Source organism: Camarhynchus parvulus, chromosome 14 (assembly GCF_901933205.1).
Source record: "Camarhynchus parvulus chromosome 14, STF_HiC, whole genome shotgun sequence".
Lineage (NCBI taxonomy): Eukaryota > Metazoa > Chordata > Aves > Passeriformes > Thraupidae > Camarhynchus > Camarhynchus parvulus.
The window spans coordinates 2582848-2602584 of NC_044584.1; the positions used below are offsets into that span (position 1 = coordinate 2582848).

Below are 19737 nucleotides of genomic sequence, written 5' to 3' on the forward strand. Positions count from 1 at the left end.
GAAAAGACCCCAGATGGATCTGGGGATGAGTCCAGTCAGCTTCTGCCTCCACAGAAGCTGTAGGCAGGCTGAGGAGGAAAAGAAGGAAGGCTTTTGGAGGGTTGTGAGGGGGCCAGGTCTCCTTGGTCTGAGAATCTGAGCGTGGAGCTTTTCACTCCATACTGTGGGAACCTGGGGTACATAATGGTACAAAAGGGCTTTGTGAAACTAAAAATTGAAAGCTGTGGAGATAATAGGGTGTTGACAACCATCTAAGCACTTAGAGAACAAATTAGGCTGCAAATAGGAAACTGTTCATTTGTTGAGTTGAGGAAATTAAAATTCTGTGCATGTTATTCCAAAGGAGACTTTAAAAAAGCCTGACAGATCTTACTTGGAACTGTCTGCAGAGATGGAGCCAGCCCCCTCCCTGTGCATGGCTGAGTGCAGTTCTCTCTGGGGCAGAAATGGCAATGACAGTGGATTTGGGATGCATGCTCTGGAACCGTAGTGTCTGCAGCATGTCACTGCTACTTGGAAGCAGTGTGAGTTATCTGACGCACCAGGAGCTGGCCAGGGGTTGAGCAGCCTTCTTCCTGCCCCTGCTGAGCTGCAGCGCAGCTGGGCTCCATACCCAGCTGGGCTCCAGACCCAGGGATGGAGCAAGGCAAGGGGGCAACTTGGCCTCGGTGTCTTCTAAGCTTTGAGAAGCTTTCCTGGACGGTGTGCACTCCCAATGTGGGTGCTGGAGCCATGGTGTGGCTTGGAGGCTCAGCTGGCAGACAAAGGGTCATGTTTTGCATTTAGAAATCGTGGTCTTGACCTTCTACCCTGCTGAGAAAGTAGGGGTGTGTTTTTGCTGAAGTTTTATCCTTATTCCTATTCAAAGAAGATCCAGGCAGAAGCTGCCAGCAAGTTTAAAAACTCTCTCCTCCTCAGGCATAGTCCTGGCAGAAATAATCGTCACAAACTAGGTCTTGGGTCTGTTTTTCTTGGCTGAAGGAACTTGTCAATCCAGAAATGAAGCAAGTAGACTTTATTTATCTTGCTGGCCATTTGTGTTGGAAGGGGCTCATCAAACCCTTTGCTTCGTTATTTCCTGACTGTCATTAATTCTCACACACAGCCTTGGAAGCTGGAAATCAAAACAAATAGAGGAAAAATTAAAAGAAAGCTCAGAGTCTTTTTTTTTTTTATATGCAATTAAAATGTGATGTATCCTGCTAGTGGGTATTTCCAGATTGGGTCCTTGAGAAGCAGTGTCTTTGGTTTTGTGGCATTTTTTAATTACAGAAAATCATTACTTCCTTCTTATTTTTCCTCTCTAAATCTAGGAGAAACTGTTCCTTTTCTCCTCCAAAACAAAAACAACCTCCATTTCTTTTGATTGTGAAGTTTTTGGACTGTCCTAGAAATGAGACTACAAAAAATTACGGACTCTAGGTAGGAGCTCCAGACTTTCCTTGAAGGAAACTGAAGATGCTTCCCCCACCCCACAGATACTTCTGCCATTATGTAAACTCACCTTCAGGTCCTACAGAACAGCCTCACACCCAGGCTTGGAAGGGCTTGCTCTTTGTGTTGGACTGTCAAACATGAAGCCAACCCATCTGGCTTGCCTTTTGTGCCCTCTGCCCTTCTATTTTTGTGCATTTGAGCCTTTCTGTGGGGTTACAAATGCAGATGTGGAGATGCTGGAGGGCCAGCGAGGACAGAAAAAACAAACTTCACCTGGAGAGGGACTGCCTGGGGTGGAAGCAGTGGGCAGGGAGGCTGGGGGTGCAGCTCAAGAATCAGAATTATTCTGCAAGGAACAATCTGAATTGTTATAAAATTATAAAATTGGTCAGGCTTTGAGAGCTGCTTATTTCAGAAGAGCTGAGAGAAAGGCAGACAAGGTCGAGGCACACCCAGTGCATTCCAGGAAGGGCTGCTGTTCCACAAGGGGGGGAGCAGTGCTAATGCCAGCTCCAGATGTGACTTTATTATGAGGATTCAGGGGCCTTTGTGGCCCAGATGCCAGTTTATCATTCCTGTGCGCTTGTGCTTCACATTTCATGTTAATGGTTTGGGGTTTTTTTGTAAATTTGAAGTATATCATACACAGAGCTCCTGCACAGGCTCCACTCAGTTCACCACGGGGGCTGGCAGCAGCAGGGACTGTAAAGCTGGGGTTTGGGAGGACTGGGTAGCTTGTGCTTCCCATCTGTGTAGCACACCTTTCATTTCAGTGGGCAAAGGAGCAGCTCCACATGTACATGAGGGTGCTCCATGGTCCCTGACTCGTACCAGGGCTGATGCTGGGAGTGTCTCAGCTCACCTTCCCTGTGCTTAATCCATAGAGAGGACTGGACTGAAAGCTGAGACCTTCCTTTGCAATTTAAGATCTCTGCCTATGCTGGGGCTTTGCTATAGGGGATGGCTGTTCCTGGAGGATGCCCCTGATTCAGGGAAGGTTGATTGTGCAGAACTTGGTGCTCAAGGGTCTGGTTTGGTTTGTCCTTACTCTTGCTGCTGCTGGGTTCCCTTTCATCCAGTGCTGCCTTCCCAGCTGGGTTCCTCCTCTCTCAGCACAGCATCATCTCCTCCTCCCTAATTCCCATTCCAGGCATCTTGTACTGTGATTCTGCCAAGTCAGCTTGGAGTGCCTGTTGTCACTTGGAATGTCCTTTATTGCAAAGAAGAGTGACAAGAAGTCAGAAAAATAATGGGAGGGTTGCAGAAAGGCTCTACTAAGGACAATTCCATAAATGCTGTCTGTGCCCAACTGGTACCAAGCAGCAGCTCCTGACTTGTGTGCCTGCAGGGCCAGGCACAGCCTACTTTCCTTGTGTCTGTCCTCAGAAATACTCAGATTCAAGAGAAGCTCATTTGCTGGGAGATGCTGTGGACCTGAGTGATGGCCAACGGTCTGGCCATGCTCCTGGGTCCTGCCAGCCCAGCCTGGGGTGAGATGGAGACTCCTCAGAGCTGTTCCTTGCTTTTCCTGCCTTGAGTCATGCCTGTGCTGCTGCCAGCACCACATGCTGCACCTCAGGAGGTGACAGGGAAGCAAGTCATGGATGTGGTGTTCAGGGACAGTGGATGGCAATGTGAGGATGCTGTAGGTACCTCTGGCCTGAAGAAGGTGTTCTCTGCCAGCATGGCAGTGACAATAGAAACACCTTCAGTGAAGTCTGGATGGATCCTGGTCCTGAGAGCTCAGTCTGTGGAGATACTGTGGTGCTTATCAGCATTATTCATCTTCTTCCTTGTCAGCAAAGGGCTCACAGTGACACAGGTTCTGGTGAAGAGGGGTGTGCTTGAAAATTCCTTCCTGTCCTGCTGCCACCTCACCACTGACTGCAGCTGTTCTGTGTAAGGGGATAGAAAAAAAGGTGTGTTTCTGCCTCAGCAAGTTTGTGTCAGAGTTGTGACAGGAGAAGGGTATGTTTTGCTCCTTCAGATACAGCCACCAAGGCAGTTCCTCCTCCTGTGTAGAGACTGCAGCTTTGGAAATTATTTGTCAGATACCAGAGCCAAAACAGGAGTAAAACGTTCCCTAATGACCTGGGACTGCATTAGCACAGCCCTGTTGTCTCAATTTTTGCCCCATCAGCACACAAATGGTGCGGCTGGAGCAATGTTCTGTCCCTTTGGGGGTCTGTTAGGGGTGTCCTGCCCCTTTTATGGTGCCTACTATGGAACTTCCTGATTGCTTCTGATTGTCTTCCACCAGGGAATTCTCTTGGTGTACGACATCACTAATCGCTGGTCCTTTGATGGGATAGACCGATGGATAAAGGAAATAGATGAGGTGAGTGAATGGAGGAACACATGCATCTAGAGCAGAGACATGGGGAGGTGTCACCCAAGGTGTTACCTGACATGGGGACAGGAACAGCTCTGCTGTGGAGGGAACACAATGGCAGTGCAGTCATAAGTGGAGCAAAGCATTAAGTGTCTGGCCTTCACCTCTGTAAATCTGGACTAGTAGGAAATGGCTCAGGAATGGTCAAGAAAAGACAGGAAAGTTCCCTCAGAAATGAATGGACTGGGAGGTGACAAATTAGGTGTCCCCACTACAGAGAGGTGCTGCTGGGCAGTCCCTCAGCCACAGAGCAGCTTCTATTTATTTTCCCTTCCCTGCTACTGCAGCTAAGCAGAACGCTGGGTGTAGCCATGATTTCTTCACTCCTTTCCTTGCTCCAGCACGCCCCAGGTGTGCCCCGGATCCTGGTGGGGAACCGGCTGCACCTGGCCTTCAAGCGGCAGGTGCCCACGGAGCAGGCGCGCGCCTACGCCGAGAAGAACTGCATGACCTTCTTCGAGGTGAGCCCCCTGTGCAACTTCAACGTCATCGAGTCCTTCACGGAGCTGTCCCGCATCGTCCTCATGCGGCACGGCATGGAGAAGATCTGGAGACCCAACCGAGGTCAGTGGGCAGGAGGGTGCTCGGGGGGAGCCCTGGGGCTGCCCGGGTGGGAGCTGTGGAGCTGTGGGAGCTGCACCCACCAGACGTGGGGGAATGCCTGGGGCCAGGCAAGCTGAAGCTGAGCCAGGAGCTGCCTGTGCTGGCGTAGGGATGGGCAGCTCCAGAGGGCAGTTCAGCATGTCTGGGACCTCAAGTGCTCTGGGGCATCCTCTGCCTTTCCACTTACTCTGGATGAGGCTAAAGGCAAATAAGCTCCCACATTGAAAGTACTTCAATCAAACGGCTGTGTGGGATAAATCCAAGTGTAAGCATCTCACTCCTTGCCCTTGTCTGAGCCTGTCTTCTTTGTTTTGGAGGGAAGCAGAGTGTGCCCAAGGAGCTGAAAGGAACTGAATCTCATCCCTGCTGTCAGCCTGCAGCAATGGGCTGGGTTATTCCATATATCCAGGCATGTGTGCCACAGGGAGGGAAACCACAAGCAGATTCCCTGTTACATCTCAGCCTGTTGAGTTTGAAGCAGAATAATCTCACTTCCCACATTATTCCTGGCTGGAGGTAGCAGTGTGTCCCACTGCAGTCTGAGCAGCAGCAGATCTGTATTTGTGGGGTGACCTGCTCTCATATGGACCTTTGGCCCCTGCTCATCGGGATGAGAAAATCCTGTTTGCCAGCCCCAGTCACCAAATTTTCTGCCTGGGCTCCTGTCCCCAACCTGGCTGCTGTGCCATGGTCTGCAGGTCACAGGGATGGTGGGCAGGGATGGGCTCAATGCACATACCTTTCCTGCATCTTTTCCAGAGGATTTGTGACTGCAGACTGCCTGCTTGGGAATGGAAAGGGCAAAAGGAACGGCCTCAGACTGTGCCAGAGGGGGTTTAGATTAGACATTAAGGGAAATTTCCTCACAAAAAGAGTGGTCAGGCACTTAACCAGGCTGCCCAGGGCGGCAGTGGAGTCACCATCCCTGGAGGTGTTCAAAAAAAGATGCAGATGTGGCGCTTGGGGACACGGGTTAGTGGAGGCATTGGCAGTGCTGGGAGAATGGTTGGACTCGATGGTCTTAGAAGGCCTTTCTAACCGAAATGGTTCTGTGATTGCATGAACGGGGGCTCCCTAGCAGGGAGTGGGGATCTGCCTGCTCGGGAATGGCAGCGTGGCTTTGGCAGGCAGGAGGATAACGAGTGCCCTCGTGTGGCCCCTGGCTGGGAATTCCCCGGCAAGGAGAGGGACTTCCCAAGGCAGGCTCACATGGTGCAGGCTGAGCTGGGAGGATGCTGGGAAACTGGGACGGGCAGAGTGGCGTTCTGAGTGTTCTGGCTTGTTGGGGTCTCTGCGGCCTGGGGGTTCTGCAGAGAGCTGCCCCCTGAGCAGATCCCAGCTGACACTGTCCTGTTTCAGGTCTTGCTGACCCTGTTGCTTCTTTCCCAGGCATGTCCTGGTTGCCAGAGGATGGGTTGAGAAGCCAAGTGTCTGTCAGGAGTGTGAGCCAGGCTCTGCCAGCCCCGGGTGCTGAGCAGAGAAGGACTGGCAGTGCCTAACCCTCTGTTAACACCAAAGCTGGTGTCTGGCAAAGCACAAACCTCCCAACAGCAAAGCTCACCTTGATTTCCCAAGCTTTTGTCCTAAATACCCTGCTCCCTACTCCCAGCTCCTGTGCAATCATTATTGACATATCTCCGTGAGAAGCTGGAGCTGTGCAGTGTAAGGAATGGTTGTGGGGAAGGGCAGTCCAGGAGATCTCCTGGCCCTTGACTGTGTGGTCCTTTCTCCCCGCAGTGTTCAGCTTACAGGACCTGTGCTGCCGAGCCATCGTGTCCTGCACCCCGGTGCACCTCATTGATAAGCTGCCCTTGCCCGTCACCATCAAGAGCCACCTGAAATCCTTCTCCATGGCCAACGGCATGAACGCCGTGATGATGCACGGCCGCTCCTATTCCCTGGCCAGCAGCGGGGGCGGGAGCAGCAGCAAAGGGAACAGCTTGAAGAGATCCAAATCCATCCGGCCGCCCCAGAGCCCCCCACAGAACTGCTCACGCAACAACTGCAAGATCTCTTAGCAGGATGGGCACCCCGAGCTTCTGTCGGATCCACGCCCGCCCGCCCATGTACAGCTGTTTGCACACTGAACCCTTCTCCACTGGATCCTTTCAGATGGGCCACGGTTGCTTTTCCAATGGCACGCACGAGCGTTAGGAATGTGCTCACGTTTTGGCTTGGCATAGGAAGAAGCATGGTGCCGGCTGGATCCCGCAGCGCTGGCGGGGAGAGGATCTGCCAAGTGACCCTCCAAGAATGCTTTGGGCTTTGCCTTTTGGCCTAGGGTGGAAAATTCAGCAGCTGCCGGGTTAGGGAGGGGGGAAGGGGAAAAAAAGCTCATCCAGTCTCAATGGAGCAATGGATTTAATGGAAGATTGAGAGGCTTAAGGGAGTAGGCAAGGAGAGTCTGTGCTGCAACTTTAACTCTTGGCCTCCTGAACAGATTGCTGATGCAATAGTGGTCATTGGATGTAGACAAGAAGAAGCAGGGATGGGGGACTAATGACAGTTTTCACCAGGATGTTAACCTGCTGTTGCCAAAAAAAACCAGAAAACAAGGCAAGAGTTGGCCAATTGGAAAGGGGAAGGCAGCACTCCGTTCGCCGCCTTCACTTATTTATGTAAATATTATACATATATATAAATATCACTTGTTTTTTAAGGGTTTTTTTAAGAAGCAGTCAGGGAAAATTTTATGCAGCCATGTAAATACAAGCACTGGATTGACTTTCCCAGTGTCAGCAAAGGGGACAAGTGGAGGATTTTCCAATGAAAACACATAAATGCTTTAAGAGACTTTCCCTCACCTCTGGGCTCGTGCTGGTGCTTTTAAATATTACATGTGCAGAAGGAAAGGATGACTGGCATGGAACATGCCCCATGCTGTTCTATTCCTACCGTTCACTAGAACCTGTGAGTGCTGAAGGCAGGGTGGGATGGCAGTGCATGGAGAAGCAGAGCAGCGAGGAGCGAGGCCAGGGTCCTGGGGGTTGGAGTGTTTTGGTAGGCAGGAGGAAGAGGCAGCTCTGGGGTCAGACTGAGGCCTTGCTCACTTTGTGCTTTCTCATCGGGGATTTGGGAGCAGGGGGTGGAAGCATTGTGCCTAAAGCAGAGGAAAAATGCTGAATTTTGTCCCTTATTGTTGCAAAGTCTCATCCATCGCTTCTAGTGCCCTCTATCCATGACAGCTCCTGGATCCTGGCTGCTTCCAGCTTTGCTTTCCCAAAGATGCTGCCTGAGCTCGCGCTGCTTTGGCTCCTCCTGGATGAAAGTGGGAAAGGACAGAAGTGGCTTTTCCCACTGGAGCATGAAGGAGCAGGGACTGGGAAGGTGGAAGGTTGGGGTGAGGAAATGGCGATCTCCAGGTCCCTCAGTGGCAAAATCACCTGGCTCTTGGAGCAGTCCCAGGAGACTGGGAGAGCAAACTGCTTTGCTCCATGGCATGGCTCCTGGATCTTGGCGGAGCAATAGCTTGGGATGGATCTTCTGTCAAGCAAGTGCACCTGCCTCTCTGGCTTTGTTCCACAGCTGACCTGTGCTGGAAATTCACCTGCAAACTGAGAAAGAGCACCCAGCCCTTATCCCAAAAGCTAAGGTAGCCTGGCAGTGGGGCTGGGCTATGGTGGCAGGTTCTCATGGGTGGCCAGGGTGTGTAGACCATGAGTAGCATGGTAGGAAGTGAAGTATACAGTGCTGCCGTCTCCTCCTGGGATCAGCTTGCTCTGCTCCCCCTTTCCAGGCACCTTGGGTCACTGCGTGGGCAGGATGAAGCCGCTGCAGCTCTGGTGCGGCCGACGGACCCACTGTGTCCAGGCAGCAGGGACAGAAGGGACACATCCCCCTGTGGGGACACCGCTTCCCTTGCTCCCAAGCCGACCTGGGGGGTGCCAGAGGCTTCCCACTCCCCTCCCTGCAGAGCACAGCACGGGCAGGTCTCTTGGCTCGGCTCTCTCATGCTTTATCACCCAGCTCAAGTGAGCGAGGACAGAATTAAACCCCAGGCAGGTGGAGGGGGAGAGGAATCCTTTGAAGGGGTGCTTTGGCTCGAGAGCAAAGCCACAGCCGGGCTGTCCCGGTGGCACGAAGGCCGGGGGATTTGGAGAACCTGTCTGGATGGCTGGCACCTGTTTCCCATCACTTAACAGGCAGCAGAAGACAATCGCTGGCTCAGCAGCACAGGGATATACGGCCAACAGGTGACCGGCACCGCCAAGGGCGGCTCCTCCAGGAATCAGCCCTGGCCCGGCGCCGGTGTGTGCAACGAAGAGGGAGAAACGGATCCTTCCTGGAGTCACCAAGCTGCTGCATGTCTCAAAACTCGCTGTACCTCTGCTTTGGTTTGGCTGTGCCACGTGTGCCACCTCCCCACGCTGTTTCCCTGTGGTTGGTTTAGGTTTTGTCACCCTGTACAGTCTCACAGGTCCTGTCTGCAGTGGGGCTGGAAGATTTCCCTGGAGTGATTGCCCAGCAACAAACTTTTTTTATTTTTTAATTTAAAAGGAAAAGATTCTTGCATCTGATGTCAACACTAGTCTGTAGCTGCTCTCCAACACTTGTACCATTCCTGAGTTGGGTTTTTTTGGACTATCCTTTTATTTTTTTATTCCTTTGTACAGTCAGTGTTGTTTAACTGATTCTACATGGTTTTGTTTTGTATAAATTAAAGTCTTTTTGTTTGTTTTGAACTACCAGTTGAAAAGAGGAGAAGTATCCGTTTTTGTGTGGGCTGGGAAGAGGTTGAAGGGAAAAAGGTGGTGGTTTTGCCCATGCCTGGGGATTTGGGACTGTTTGTGTTACAGGTTTATATTCCTATTTCCAGGTCATCCATAAAATAACCTGAATTACGTTTTCTGGGGAGCCATGATTCCTGTTCTGTAGATGCAGAAGATAAATCTGTTCTTGATTCTCTCAGAACCACTGATTTGGGGTAGTGGAGCCCTAAGGAAACACAAACTCATCTCCAACAGGGCTGGTCCCATAGGTGGCTGGAGGAAGCCACGCTCTCCAGCAGTTTGCCAGGATTGTGCCCAGTCCCTGCTCCACAGGGCAGGACAAGTACAGTCAAACCCTAAATCCCTTCTTTGGGTCTGGTGATCCTGAGGGAGCAGCGAGTGCTGTGGCAGCCCAGACTGGAGCAAGCTGGAAGCCATCCTGGGACAAATGGGACTGAAAGGGAGAGGATGCTGCCGGGAGCTCGGAGCACCAATGTCACACCAGAGTGGCCTTTGGAGGTACCAGGAGCCCCAGAGAAGGGGGATTTGATCCTGGGGTGGAGGGAGACTTCTTGTCTGATCCCCTTCTCCCAGCCCACCTCCCCTTGACCTCCCTTTTCCCCTGCCTTCTCACTTCCCTAGGATCAGATTTTCCACTTCGTACCAGACTGGCCACGCTTGTTTTAACAGCTTAAGTAGTAATTGCTGGGGCTGGGAGGGGGCAGGGGGAAATGAGATCGTGTCTGCAGCCTGGAAAACCCTGGAGCTAAGGTGAAAGCCTGGTCAGGGAAGAGTCACACAGCCCTTTTTTTTCCTCTTTTTCTTCAGGGGGTTCTGGAAGTGTCTGTTCCCTCTCCCAGGGCCGAAACAAAGGCTGTGTGTGGTTTCAGGTGGGGTCGGGACAGCCGGAGCCCATTAGGGCGGAGCAGCGGGGGCTGCGGGGCCGCAGCTGTCTGCCTGGGAAGAGCCGGGCAGGAAAACACTGCACAGCCTGAGCCGGGTGGGAAGGCTGGGAGAGCTTCAAGGCTCTCTGCTCCTCGGAGAAAGGAGGGAGCAGGTTGCTCTGGGATGATTCAGGGCTTTGGTCACTGAGTGTGTTTCTCCGCACTCACCTTTCTGATGTGAGGTTTCTTGGGTTGGTCCCACTGTCCCACATAGGCTGGGAAGAGGTGTGACCTTCATACAAGTGCAAGATGCTTGAAAATGAGGGTGCAGCTGCCCATGGGTGCGTTGGAGGGGCAGGAGCCTGCTGGGTGCAGCAGGTTCTGGGAGCAGGGATAGGTAGCATAGCACCTTCCCTCCAGGACATGGTGCTGAGCCAATTCCTTGTCTTGGAGGGAGAAGATGAACCGTAAAACCCTCATCTGTGTCTGGGAGCTTTGAAAGTGACCCAAAAAATCCCTGTTCTAGGGTGCAGTTGGTGCCTGGACACTTGGAGGCGAACAGCTGGGAACTGTTGAGATGGTGGAATTTCTGTGGGCTTGGTCAGGGTGGGAAGAGTTGCTTTGTCATTCACCTTCAGCTGAAGAAGCACTAAAAGAGGCTGGGTCGAGGTCTCAAGGTGTGGGTGAGGATTTCCAGTTGTTGGGAGCTGCTTTTCCAGCCATGCAGCAGCTGCCATTCCTCCATCCAGCCTTGCACCACTGAGGTGGAGGTTCCTGGCTTGTCCTTGCAGCTTCTGATCTTGAGCACGGGCATGAGGCACCTTGGGCTCCAGTGTGAGACACATGCCACCCTCTGGCACTGCTTCTCTGGCTCTGGAAAGGGGCAGTGGGGCAAGAACCAACCCAGAGCCTGGCACTGGCATCATGCTGTGACCACACAGAGCTCAGACATGGCTATGGGCAGAAGTCGGGCTCCAGCTCCTGTTCCCCCTTCCCTCCTGCACCCATTCCCCTGGAAGGACCCTGGGACACCCCAAAGTGGCCCTATGCCTCTGGGCTGCAGCCCTGGGACCAAGGTGCTGTGCGTCTGCCATGTTGCTTCCCAGCTGGAATTTGTGGGTTTGTGGATCAGGGATCTCCAGGCAGCGAGTGCCTGGGGCCAGCTGGGTCAGTCTGGGGCTTTCAGCCTGCCAGGGCATGCAGGGTACAGGCCCTGGCAGCTCCTGGCTGGGCTAGCCTGATGCAACTCCCTGTTTGGAGAACATCAGCCTCCCCTGAGTGTCCCAGGGCAGCGTAACCTTCCCTCAGCATCTGCAGCTGGATGGACCCTTGGGAGCCTGCTTGGCTGTGGGACTGGATTCAGGGCACAGCCATGGGACACGCTCCAGCCCTCCGTGCATGGCCATGGCCAGCTGGGGACAGACCTGGCTGTGCTTCGGGGTTTTGGGTCCCAGGGAGCCCCAGAATCACCATGGGCAGCCCAGAGGCAGCAGCAGTGCAGCCGTGTGCTGTCGGGCAGGGCTGGCAGGGGCGGTCACAGCGCTGTCAGTGCTGCTGGCTGGAGGTCACTGTGCCAGAGCATTGTGGCTGCACCTTGCTCACACCAGCGTGGGGTGCTGAGGGTCCCCCAAATCACCTGGTCTGGGGCAAAAGGGCTTCCCCGAGGAGCCACAGACTGGGGGAGCACCAAACCATTACACGTGACAGCAGCTCTGGAGTGGGGGTGCGTTGGATCACCCCCACCACAAAAAACAACAACAACAACAACAACAACAAAAAAAACCAACAAAAAAAGGAAAGGGCTCCCACGGTTTTTTTTGTCCTCTCCACCACGTGCTCCCCAAGAGGGGAGAATGGAGGTGCTGAGCTGCTCCCTGGGGCAAGAGGCCCTCGGGTTTGCTGTTTCACAGGGGCTGCAAACCCCCCTCAGGGCTGAGGCTCTCACCAGAACCGGAAGAGTTAATGCTCCCAAAATGCCATTAAATGTTCCTGCTGCAGGTCAGTCTCCATCGGGGATTAGGGGGATCTGGCCTGGGAGCCGGGGCCGGCTCCTGCCAGCTCTGGGCTGGTGCGGGACGTGCTGGTTGAGCCCCAGCACAACGTGCCGGGGTCTGGTGTGGCTCAGGAAACATCCTGGCTCTAAATCATCGGGGAGGGAGGGCTGGGAGCCCCGGGGGGCTGGGGGAGCCCCTCCAGGGGGCCTGGGTGGGCACCCACCCCGCCAGGCGAGACGCGGTCCTGTGCCCGCAGCACGGCACGGGTGGGATGCGGGCTGGAAAGCCGGGATGGATCCGTGCCGCTGTCCCGCTCCCGGCACCTTCGGCTGTGAGGCCGGTGGGTGCCCAGGGATGCGGTGCGGGGTGAGGGACGCCCGGGCCAGCCGGGTCCCGGCCGCCCGCTCCCTGGGCTCCGCGTACCTCCCGCCGGCCGCCCCGTCCGAGGGGACCGCAGGCTCCGGCTGTTTTCTCATCCTGCAGGAATTCGGCTCCGTGGGCCGGGCGGGTTTTTGTGCGCGCCCCCCCGCCCCCCCTTTCACTCTCCCTCTTTGGAGACTTTCTGCATTCTGCCTTTGATCTCCCCCCGTGTTTGCCCAGGGATCGCCGGGCTCGCCGGGGTTAGAGGCTGAGGTCAGCGCCTTTCCCATTCCAAACACCCAGAAACATCAGTGGGAAGGGAGGGGATTCAGATTACAACCTTCCCGTCCTCCCCTTCCACCCCACTCGCCCCGCTGGCCGTGCCGGGGATGGACTGAGCCCCGAGAGCCACCCGCCAGTGCCGCCGCGTCCCCGGCGCCCCGAGACCCGAGCGGCGGCGATGGATGGAGGCGGCGGGCAGCATCGCCGGTGGTCCGGCGGGCGCCGGGTGTGCTGAAGGACAGAGGTTTGGTCCTCTCCTCCTACTCTTTGTCCCCCCGCCCGCCTTCTCCCTCATCCCGTCCGTCCTGAATGTGATTTATCCCGAGCCCTCGCCAGCGAGCCAGGCCGGCGGCGCGGGGCGGCCCCGATGGCTCCTCGGGGCAGAGGCGGGCGCGGGGCCGGGGCAGCGGGCGGGCCGGCAGCGGGGCCCGCTGGGCATCGCGCTGCTCCTGCCCGTGCTGGCGGCGGCGGCCGGGCTGAGCCTGCAGCCGGGCAGGATGCGGCACCTGGGCGTCTGCCCCAACCAGCTGAACCCCAACCTGTGGGTGGATGCCCAGAGCACTTGCGAGCGGGAGTGCCAGGCCGACCAGGTGAGCGGGGGGGCTGCGGGGGCTGCGGGCGGCACGGGGTTTGGGGGCATCCCCAGGTCCCCGAAGGAGATGCTTTGGGGTGTGGTGTGGGTCCTGTGCTGGGTGGCACAGCCGGTTCAGTTGTTTGAGAGCAACGGGCTCTGCAGCCCTGCTGCAGCTTTGCCCCCTAAGCCCCTCCTGTCTGCTGGGCTCCCCAGTTGCCCACTGGCAGAGAAACTGCTTGTTGCCCCCTCATGTCACCCCTTCAGACCGTGTCCCGTGGTCAGAACACCCTCCTCGTGCACCCCCAGGATGCTTCCATTCTGTCAAAGGGCTGGCTGGGATGAAGGGAATGGGTGTGCTGGGACACGGACCCCATCACCCCGAGAACAGAATCCTCTCCCACATTTTCCCTGGGGGCCAGAGCCCACCCACGGACCGCATTGTCCATTCCAGAGAGCCCTGGCTCCACCAGGCTGAGCAGGGGTAACCCCACCCCGGTTAGGGGGAACCCCGAGGGGAGACTCCTTCACAATTCATCTGTTGCGTTCTGCCTCCCCTCGGCCTGCAAAAGCTGACAAGGGCAAGTTGCTCTCTGCTGTGAGGAGAAGGGACCAGGGGCCATCATCACCGCGGTGCACCCCCAAATATCCTGGGGGTGTTGAGGTGGCCTGGGGCTGGGACAGCTGTGCCGGGGAGCGCTGGCTCTTAGCCGGAGCCCAGCGATGCTGAAGGTGCACAGGGCTGCACGGGGGACACCTGCCCACCCCAAAGTACCACAAGGTTGGGAACAGCACCCACAGCCCCAGCGCAGCGGTGGCCTCCACGTCCCCCCCAACCTCTTCTCCCTCCCCGACCAGGACTGTGAAGACTTTGAGAAATGCTGCACCAACGTGTGTGGGCTGCGGAGCTGCGTGGCCGCGCGCTTTGCCGACGGCAGCGTTCCGGCGCTGGCGCCCGCAGCCTCCTGCGAGAGCTTCGTGTGCGCGCAGCAGGGCTCCGACTGCGACATCTGGGACGGGCAGCCCGTCTGCAAGTGCAAGGACCGCTGCGAGAAGGAGCCCAACTTCACTTGCGCCTCCGACGGCCTCACCTACTACAACAAGTGCTACATGGACGCCGAGGCGTGTCTGCGCGGCACCCGCCTCACCACCGTGCCCTGCAAGCACATCTTCACCTGGCCCGACACCAGCCCCGTGCCGCAGGAGACCACGGCGCGCCCCACGCCGGGCGCCGGCCCCGAGCTGCCGGTGCCCCCCGCCCTCTACAGCAACCCCTTCCACCAGTCCGTGCGCGCCGGCGGCACCGTCAGCTTCCGCTGCGACGTGAGCGGCCGCCCGCAGCCCGACATCACCTGGGAGAAGCAGAGCGAGCGGGAGGAGAACTTCATCATGCGGCCGGACCAGATGTACGGCAACGTGGTGGTCACCAACATCGGCCAGCTGGTCATCTACAACGCCCGCCACGAGGACGCCGGCATCTACACCTGCACGGCCCGGAACGCCGCCGGGCTGCTCCGCGCCGACTTCCCGCTGTCGGTGCTCAGGCGGGAGCCGGGGGGGACCCCGCGGACCGGCAGCCCCCAGCCCTTCCCCAGCGCCGAGTGCCTGAAGGAGCCGGACCGGCGGCGGTGCGAGGCCACGGAGGTGCGCTGGCATTTTGATGCCAAGCAGGGCTCCTGCCTGACCTTCCGCTACGGCGGCTGCGGGGCCAACAGGAACCACTTCGAGACGTACGAGGAGTGCCGAGCCGCCTGCCTGGGCAGCGCCCGCCCCACCTGCCTCCTGCCCATGGTGCAGGGGCCCTGCCAGAACTGGGAGCCGCGCTGGGCGTACAACCACCTGCTGAAGCAGTGCCACTCCTTCGTCTACGGCGGCTGCGAGGGCAACACCAACAACTTTGAGAGCAAGGAGACCTGCGAGGACGTGTGCCCCTTCCCCAAGAGCCTGCAGTGCAAGGCCTGTCGCCTGAAGAGCAAGATGGTGCTGAGCCTCTGCCGCAGCGACTTCGCCATCGTGGGGCGGCTCATGGAGATCGTGGAGGACCAGGACTCCGGCATAGCCCGCTTCGCCCTCGAGGACGTCCTCAAGGATGAGAAGATGGGCCTCAAGTTCTTCAACATCAAGTACCTGGAGGTGACCCTGACCGACATGGACTGGAGCTGCCCCTGCCCCAACATGACGGCGGAGGACGGGCCCCTGATCATCATGGGCGAGGTGCACGACGGAATGGCCACGCTGGACCCCAGCAGCTACGTCCGGGCGGCCAACGACAAACGGGTGAAGAAGATCTATGAGCTGATGGAGAAGAAAACCTGCGACCTCCTGAACCGCTTCCAGGACTAGGGGAGAGTCAGGATGTGCTGACGGGGGGAGCTGCAGACACAGCGTGAGGGGGCAGCCTGAGGGAGCCCCTGCACCAGTGCCTGTGTCTAGAGGTTACCACTGTCAGGTAGTTCTCCCCAACCCCGTGCTGAGCCCCAGACCAGCTCCCACCTCCACTGTAATTTATCTGCTGCATGTTCCCCCCACCGTGTGACCCCTACCCCAGCCTGTCCAGAAGCAATAGAGAACTGGGCTGGGTTGCAGAGGGGTGGGAGATCTGCTGGGAACACCCCACCCATAAAATCTTCCCACTTCACCAAAGCCTCTGGGCCCAGTGTAACAACCCTGTGTGCTGGACCTGACCCTTTCATTGGTGCTGGAGTTGGGACTGGGGACACCCCCACCCCCAGTGTTTGTGCTGAAAACATCAGGGAGCTGCTGGGGTGTGGGGGGCAAAGCCACAGAGTTTATTGGGGGAGCAACAGCACAATCCTGAGGAAAGGGGAGAGGGAGACACCATCAGCACAGCATCCTCCGAGGAAATGGAGCAAGGAGTCTCCCCCATGCCCAGGGGTGTTGTCCCCCCCCACACCTGTGCCCCCCGTGGCAGCTGTGCTGGGTCTTGTGGCCCAGGCTGGGGCACCCCACTGCAAGGGAGCCCCAAAGGCACCAGGGGAGATGGACCCTGCCCAGCCAAGTCAGCCCCAGCTGGGTGAGTGGGGCTCTGTCCCATCACTGCTGCCCCCAGCCCCAGTGGCAGCCACGGCGGGACAGTGACACCGTGCAGGAGGCAGCAGTGGGGACAGCGGTGCCGGGAGGCGCTGCAAGTGCCGCCAGGGCAGGTTACAGCTTGCGGAAGATCAGGCTCTTGTTGTTGGCCGGCATGTCCACCTGGAAGGAAGCACAGAGCCGGGCTCAGAGGCGCCCAGCAGCCCGGGCAGCCCCGGGGCCCAGCACGTACCATCCTCTCCAGGCTCAGCCCGTTGGCCTCGGCCAGCTCCCGCAGCAGCGCCGTGTCCCGCAGCCCCCAGGCGGGATTGCTGCGGGGAGGAGCCGCACAGGGTCACACAGGGGACACCCAGAGCAGCCCCGGGGGCACCCCCGGCTGGGGCTGCCCTCAGGCCTGCCTTATCTTGAAGGACCACGCTGGGAGAGAGCTTCCTGCAGCGGCAGGGGCGGCACACAGAGCACACGATGGGGCCCCAGGAGCCCCCCAGCCCCCTCCTACCTCTGCCTCAGGCTGCGGTCAAAGTCCACGTTGCTCTGGGGGCTGATGTGGCCGTCCACGGCGTAGGGCTGGTGGGACACAGCTGGAGCTGCAGGCAGGAGCCACCCTGTGCACCCCAGCCCCCCTGCCACGGGCCGCTGCCCCCACCAAGCACAGAAGCCCCCAAGGAGTCCTGTCACCCTCTGCAGGCACCCCCAGACCCTGCTTTGGATAAGGTGAGGGAGGACAGGATCTGCCTCCTCCAAAACTGCCCCTTTCAGGGTTCAGCAGGTGCCCCAAAAGGCAGAGACCCCCCCCAAAAGCCAAGCCCCTGCATTTCCCAGCTCCCTCCCTAAGCCATGAGCAGAGCTGCCCTCCCAGCTGCCCCCCAGTATCTGCTCTGGCACCCTGCAGCCCCCAGGACTCTGCTGCACCAGGACAGGTGACCCACCCCATAGGTGAAGAGCACACCTCCGGGCTTCAGCAGCACCCCGGCGCCCCTGAACAGGCCCTGGGGAACGAGAGAGGTGGGGACAGGTCAGGGGGCCGGGGACAGCCCCGGGAGCCCCCCCTGGGCCGGGGCCAGGGGCTCAGGAGGGCGCTCACCTCGGTGCAGCGCAGCTCTGCGATGTGCATCATGTTGATGCTGACCAGGAGGTCCAGGCTGGCGGGCTGGGTGCCCCCCCAGGTCTCCCAGCCCTGGGACACGTCCAGCAGGATGGGGGGCAGCAGGTTGGGCACCCCCGCGGCCTCCACGTAGGCAGCGATGCTGTGGGCACCGAAGGCCAGCTCAAGGCCAGCCGGGTGGCCCTGCAGCCCCAGCAGCCGCTGCAGGCAGGGACAGAGCCCTGCACGGACCTCAGGAGTGCAAAAACGCCCACATGGGGATGTGGGTGCAGCACAGCCTGGCGGCTCCTTGCTCGGCCCTTTGCTTCCAGCTGCCACACGGAGAACTGGAAGCACCTGGACATCCAGCAGCATGTGGATGCAGAGGCCCCAGGGCCCAACCTCGCCAAGTTTGGAGCACTCTCCCCTTGTGGGGAGCCCCTTTGGCACCACTGCACCAGCACCTCCTGATTTTGGTGCTATTTACACCCTTTTTGGCACATTCACCACCTAGGTCTCAGGTCCTGCAGCCTCCCAGCCTGGAGATTATTTTTACCCAGGGTGGTGGGTGCTGCTGGGTGGGCAGCACAAAACTCCTCCTTGACAGGGGCTGGTTCCAGCATCTCCCCACCAGGCTTATTTTTTTTCTAGAGTGGGAAGCTGGATTTTGGGAGTTTTCTGGGAAAAATAAAGTTCTGAGCTGGGGAGCATGGGTTGTTTGGGAGTTGGATATTGGGGATTTATTGAAAAAAATGTAGTGAGTATTGACCTGGGGAGCCTGGGCTGGGCAACAGCTGAATATTGTGGTTTGCCTGGAAAAAATAAAGCATTAGGCCAGAGAGCCTGGGCTGTCCAAGGGGGTCTTTGCTGTGAAAAAATACGCATTAATCTTATCTGACAGCGGGATATTGGGGTTTTCCTGGAAAGAATACAATACTGAGCAGGGGAGCTTGGGCTGCTGGAGAGTTGGCTATTGAGTTTTTTCCTGAAAAAAAGAAAAAAAATTGTGGAGCCTGGGCCCACTGTTGAGTGGGTCTTTTCTAGGAAAAAATATGTATCCAGTTTATCCAAGAGCTGGATATTGGGGTTTTCCTGGAGGGAGCAAAGCACTAAGCAGGAGAGCCAGGACTACAGGAGAATTAGATAATGGGCTTTTCCCAAAATCCCCAAACGGAATAAAATAAATAAAGAAAAAAATTAAAACGGGGAGCAGGGAACCGGGGCCGCGGGTCCATGGGCCCGTGGGAGGGGGCTGCAGGCGGTGCCCCCGGAGTCCTGCGGGGTCCCCCGTCCCCCCGGGCCCCCGGCCCCGCTCACCTGCGCAGCGCCCGCGGGTCGATGTCCGAGGGCTGCCAGCGCGTCTGCGGCAGCGCCCGCGCCAAGTGCGCGGCGTGCAGCCCCGAGCCCGCGCCCACCTCCAGCACCCGCAGCGCGCCCGGCGCCGCGCCCGGCCTCGCGTAGTCCCGCAGCACGGCCAGGATCGGGCCCTTGTTCCGCTCCGCGGCCGCCGGGACCTGCATGGCCGGGGCGGGAGGGAACGGCCGCTGCCGGCACCGCCCCGCGCCGCGGGTGGAGCTCCGCACGGCGGGGAGGGGAGAAGGCCGAGCTGCCGCCCCGATTTTTTAAGATTTTCTAAGCCTTCTGACGTTTACATTCTTGTAGCAAACTTTCTCACACAGTTTCTGTAAATAACTTATTGTTTTGCATTGTTTTATGGAGGAGGAGAAATTTGACGGACTGTTGCTTTGTCCAGTGTCATTGGAGAGGTGGCACTGTCGCCTTCCAATCCACTGTCACTTTTGGAAAACTATAAATGTTGGAGTGAGAAAATAAACTCCCTCCTTTCTTCGCCTAGAGAGCAGCGGTGCGTGCGTCTTTCGTGTCCTATAGCGACGTCGAGCAAGGAAAAACAAGAACTGCGCCGCCCGGGAATCGAACCCGGGTCGCAAGAATGGGAATCTTGCATGATACCACTACACCAGCGGCGCTGCCGGGAGCGGCCCTGCCCCGCCGCCCCTGGGTCCCACCGGCCCCGGGGACACCCCCCCCTCCCCCATCGTGCACCGGCACCCCCCAAAAGGGACAAAGCGAAGCTCTGCGCAGACACCCCAGGAAAACGGGGCCAGGGGGGACCGCCCACCTTTCCTCCATCACCAGCTGTCAGTGGTGATGGAGGTCCGGAGGGATCCATCTGGAGCACAAGGATTAGGGGTTCAACCCTTCCAAGCATGGAAAGGCGCAGGGATGCGCCAACAGGCGCTTAGAAACCCCGGGCAGGTCCGGGGGAAAACTGAGGCACAGCCCCCAGCACGTTACAAGGCGGGTGACAGCCACTGGCGACATCCCGTGCGTCAGGGGTGTATTTAGGCA

General features: G+C 57.7%; 3 protein-coding genes and 1 non-coding gene across 5 annotated transcripts in view; 2 read left to right on the forward strand and 2 right to left on the reverse strand.

Annotated features, from left to right (window-relative positions):
* The window catches only part of RAB40C (RAB40C, member RAS oncogene family), a 36900-nt gene extending 27781 nt beyond the window's left edge, over window positions 1-9119 (forward strand). For both annotated transcript variants that reach the window (XM_030958282.1, XM_030958281.1), the window contains 3 exons: window positions 3698-3775; window positions 4171-4393; window positions 6170-9119. In XM_030958282.1, coding sequence (XP_030814142.1) covers window positions 3698-3775; window positions 4171-4393; window positions 6170-6450 — 582 coding nt within the window. In that variant the 3' untranslated portion in view covers window positions 6451-9119. The remainder of the gene's footprint in view (window positions 1-3697; window positions 3776-4170; window positions 4394-6169) is intronic.
* Window positions 9120-13028: 3909 nt separating this feature from the next.
* WFIKKN1 (WAP, follistatin/kazal, immunoglobulin, kunitz and netrin domain containing 1) lies at window positions 13029-17974 on the forward strand. The gene is given in 3 exon segments (XM_030958527.1): window positions 13029-13060; window positions 13062-13251; window positions 14091-17974. Coding segments are annotated over 3 exon segments (1707 nt in total). The 3' UTR covers window positions 15576-17974.
* Window positions 16001-18948, reverse strand: METTL26 (methyltransferase like 26). The gene is made up of 6 exons (XM_030958529.1): window positions 18685-18948; window positions 17368-17530; window positions 17213-17272; window positions 16783-16850; window positions 16516-16594; window positions 16001-16445 (listed from the first exon to the last, which is right to left on the reverse strand). Exons 1-6 carry the CDS (start codon window positions 18885-18887, stop codon window positions 16398-16400), a joined length of 621 nt encoding a protein of 206 aa, XP_030814389.1. The 5' UTR covers window positions 18888-18948; the 3' UTR covers window positions 16001-16397.
* A 336-nt stretch (window positions 18949-19284) lies between these two features.
* Window positions 19285-19355, reverse strand: TRNAG-CCC. The gene has a single exon. It is a non-coding gene; the product is annotated as a tRNA-Gly (tRNA).
* Between the last annotated feature and the right edge of the window lie 382 nt (window positions 19356-19737).

Bases quoted from the DNA above. Each gene is read 5' to 3' on its own strand.
- METTL26 (XM_030958529.1), bottom strand. From the start codon at position 18,887: ATGCAGGTCCCGGCGGCCGCGGAGCGGAACAAGGGCCCGATCCTGGCC. The intron at 17,273-17,367 runs GTGAGCGCCCTC...CTCGTTCCCCAG, and splicing joins CAGAGCTGCGCTGCACCGAG to GGCCTGTTCAGGGGCGCCGG. The intron at 16,851-17,212 runs GTGGGTCACCTG...GTGTCCCACCAG, and splicing joins GTGTGCTCTTCACCTATGGG to CCCTACGCCGTGGACGGCCA.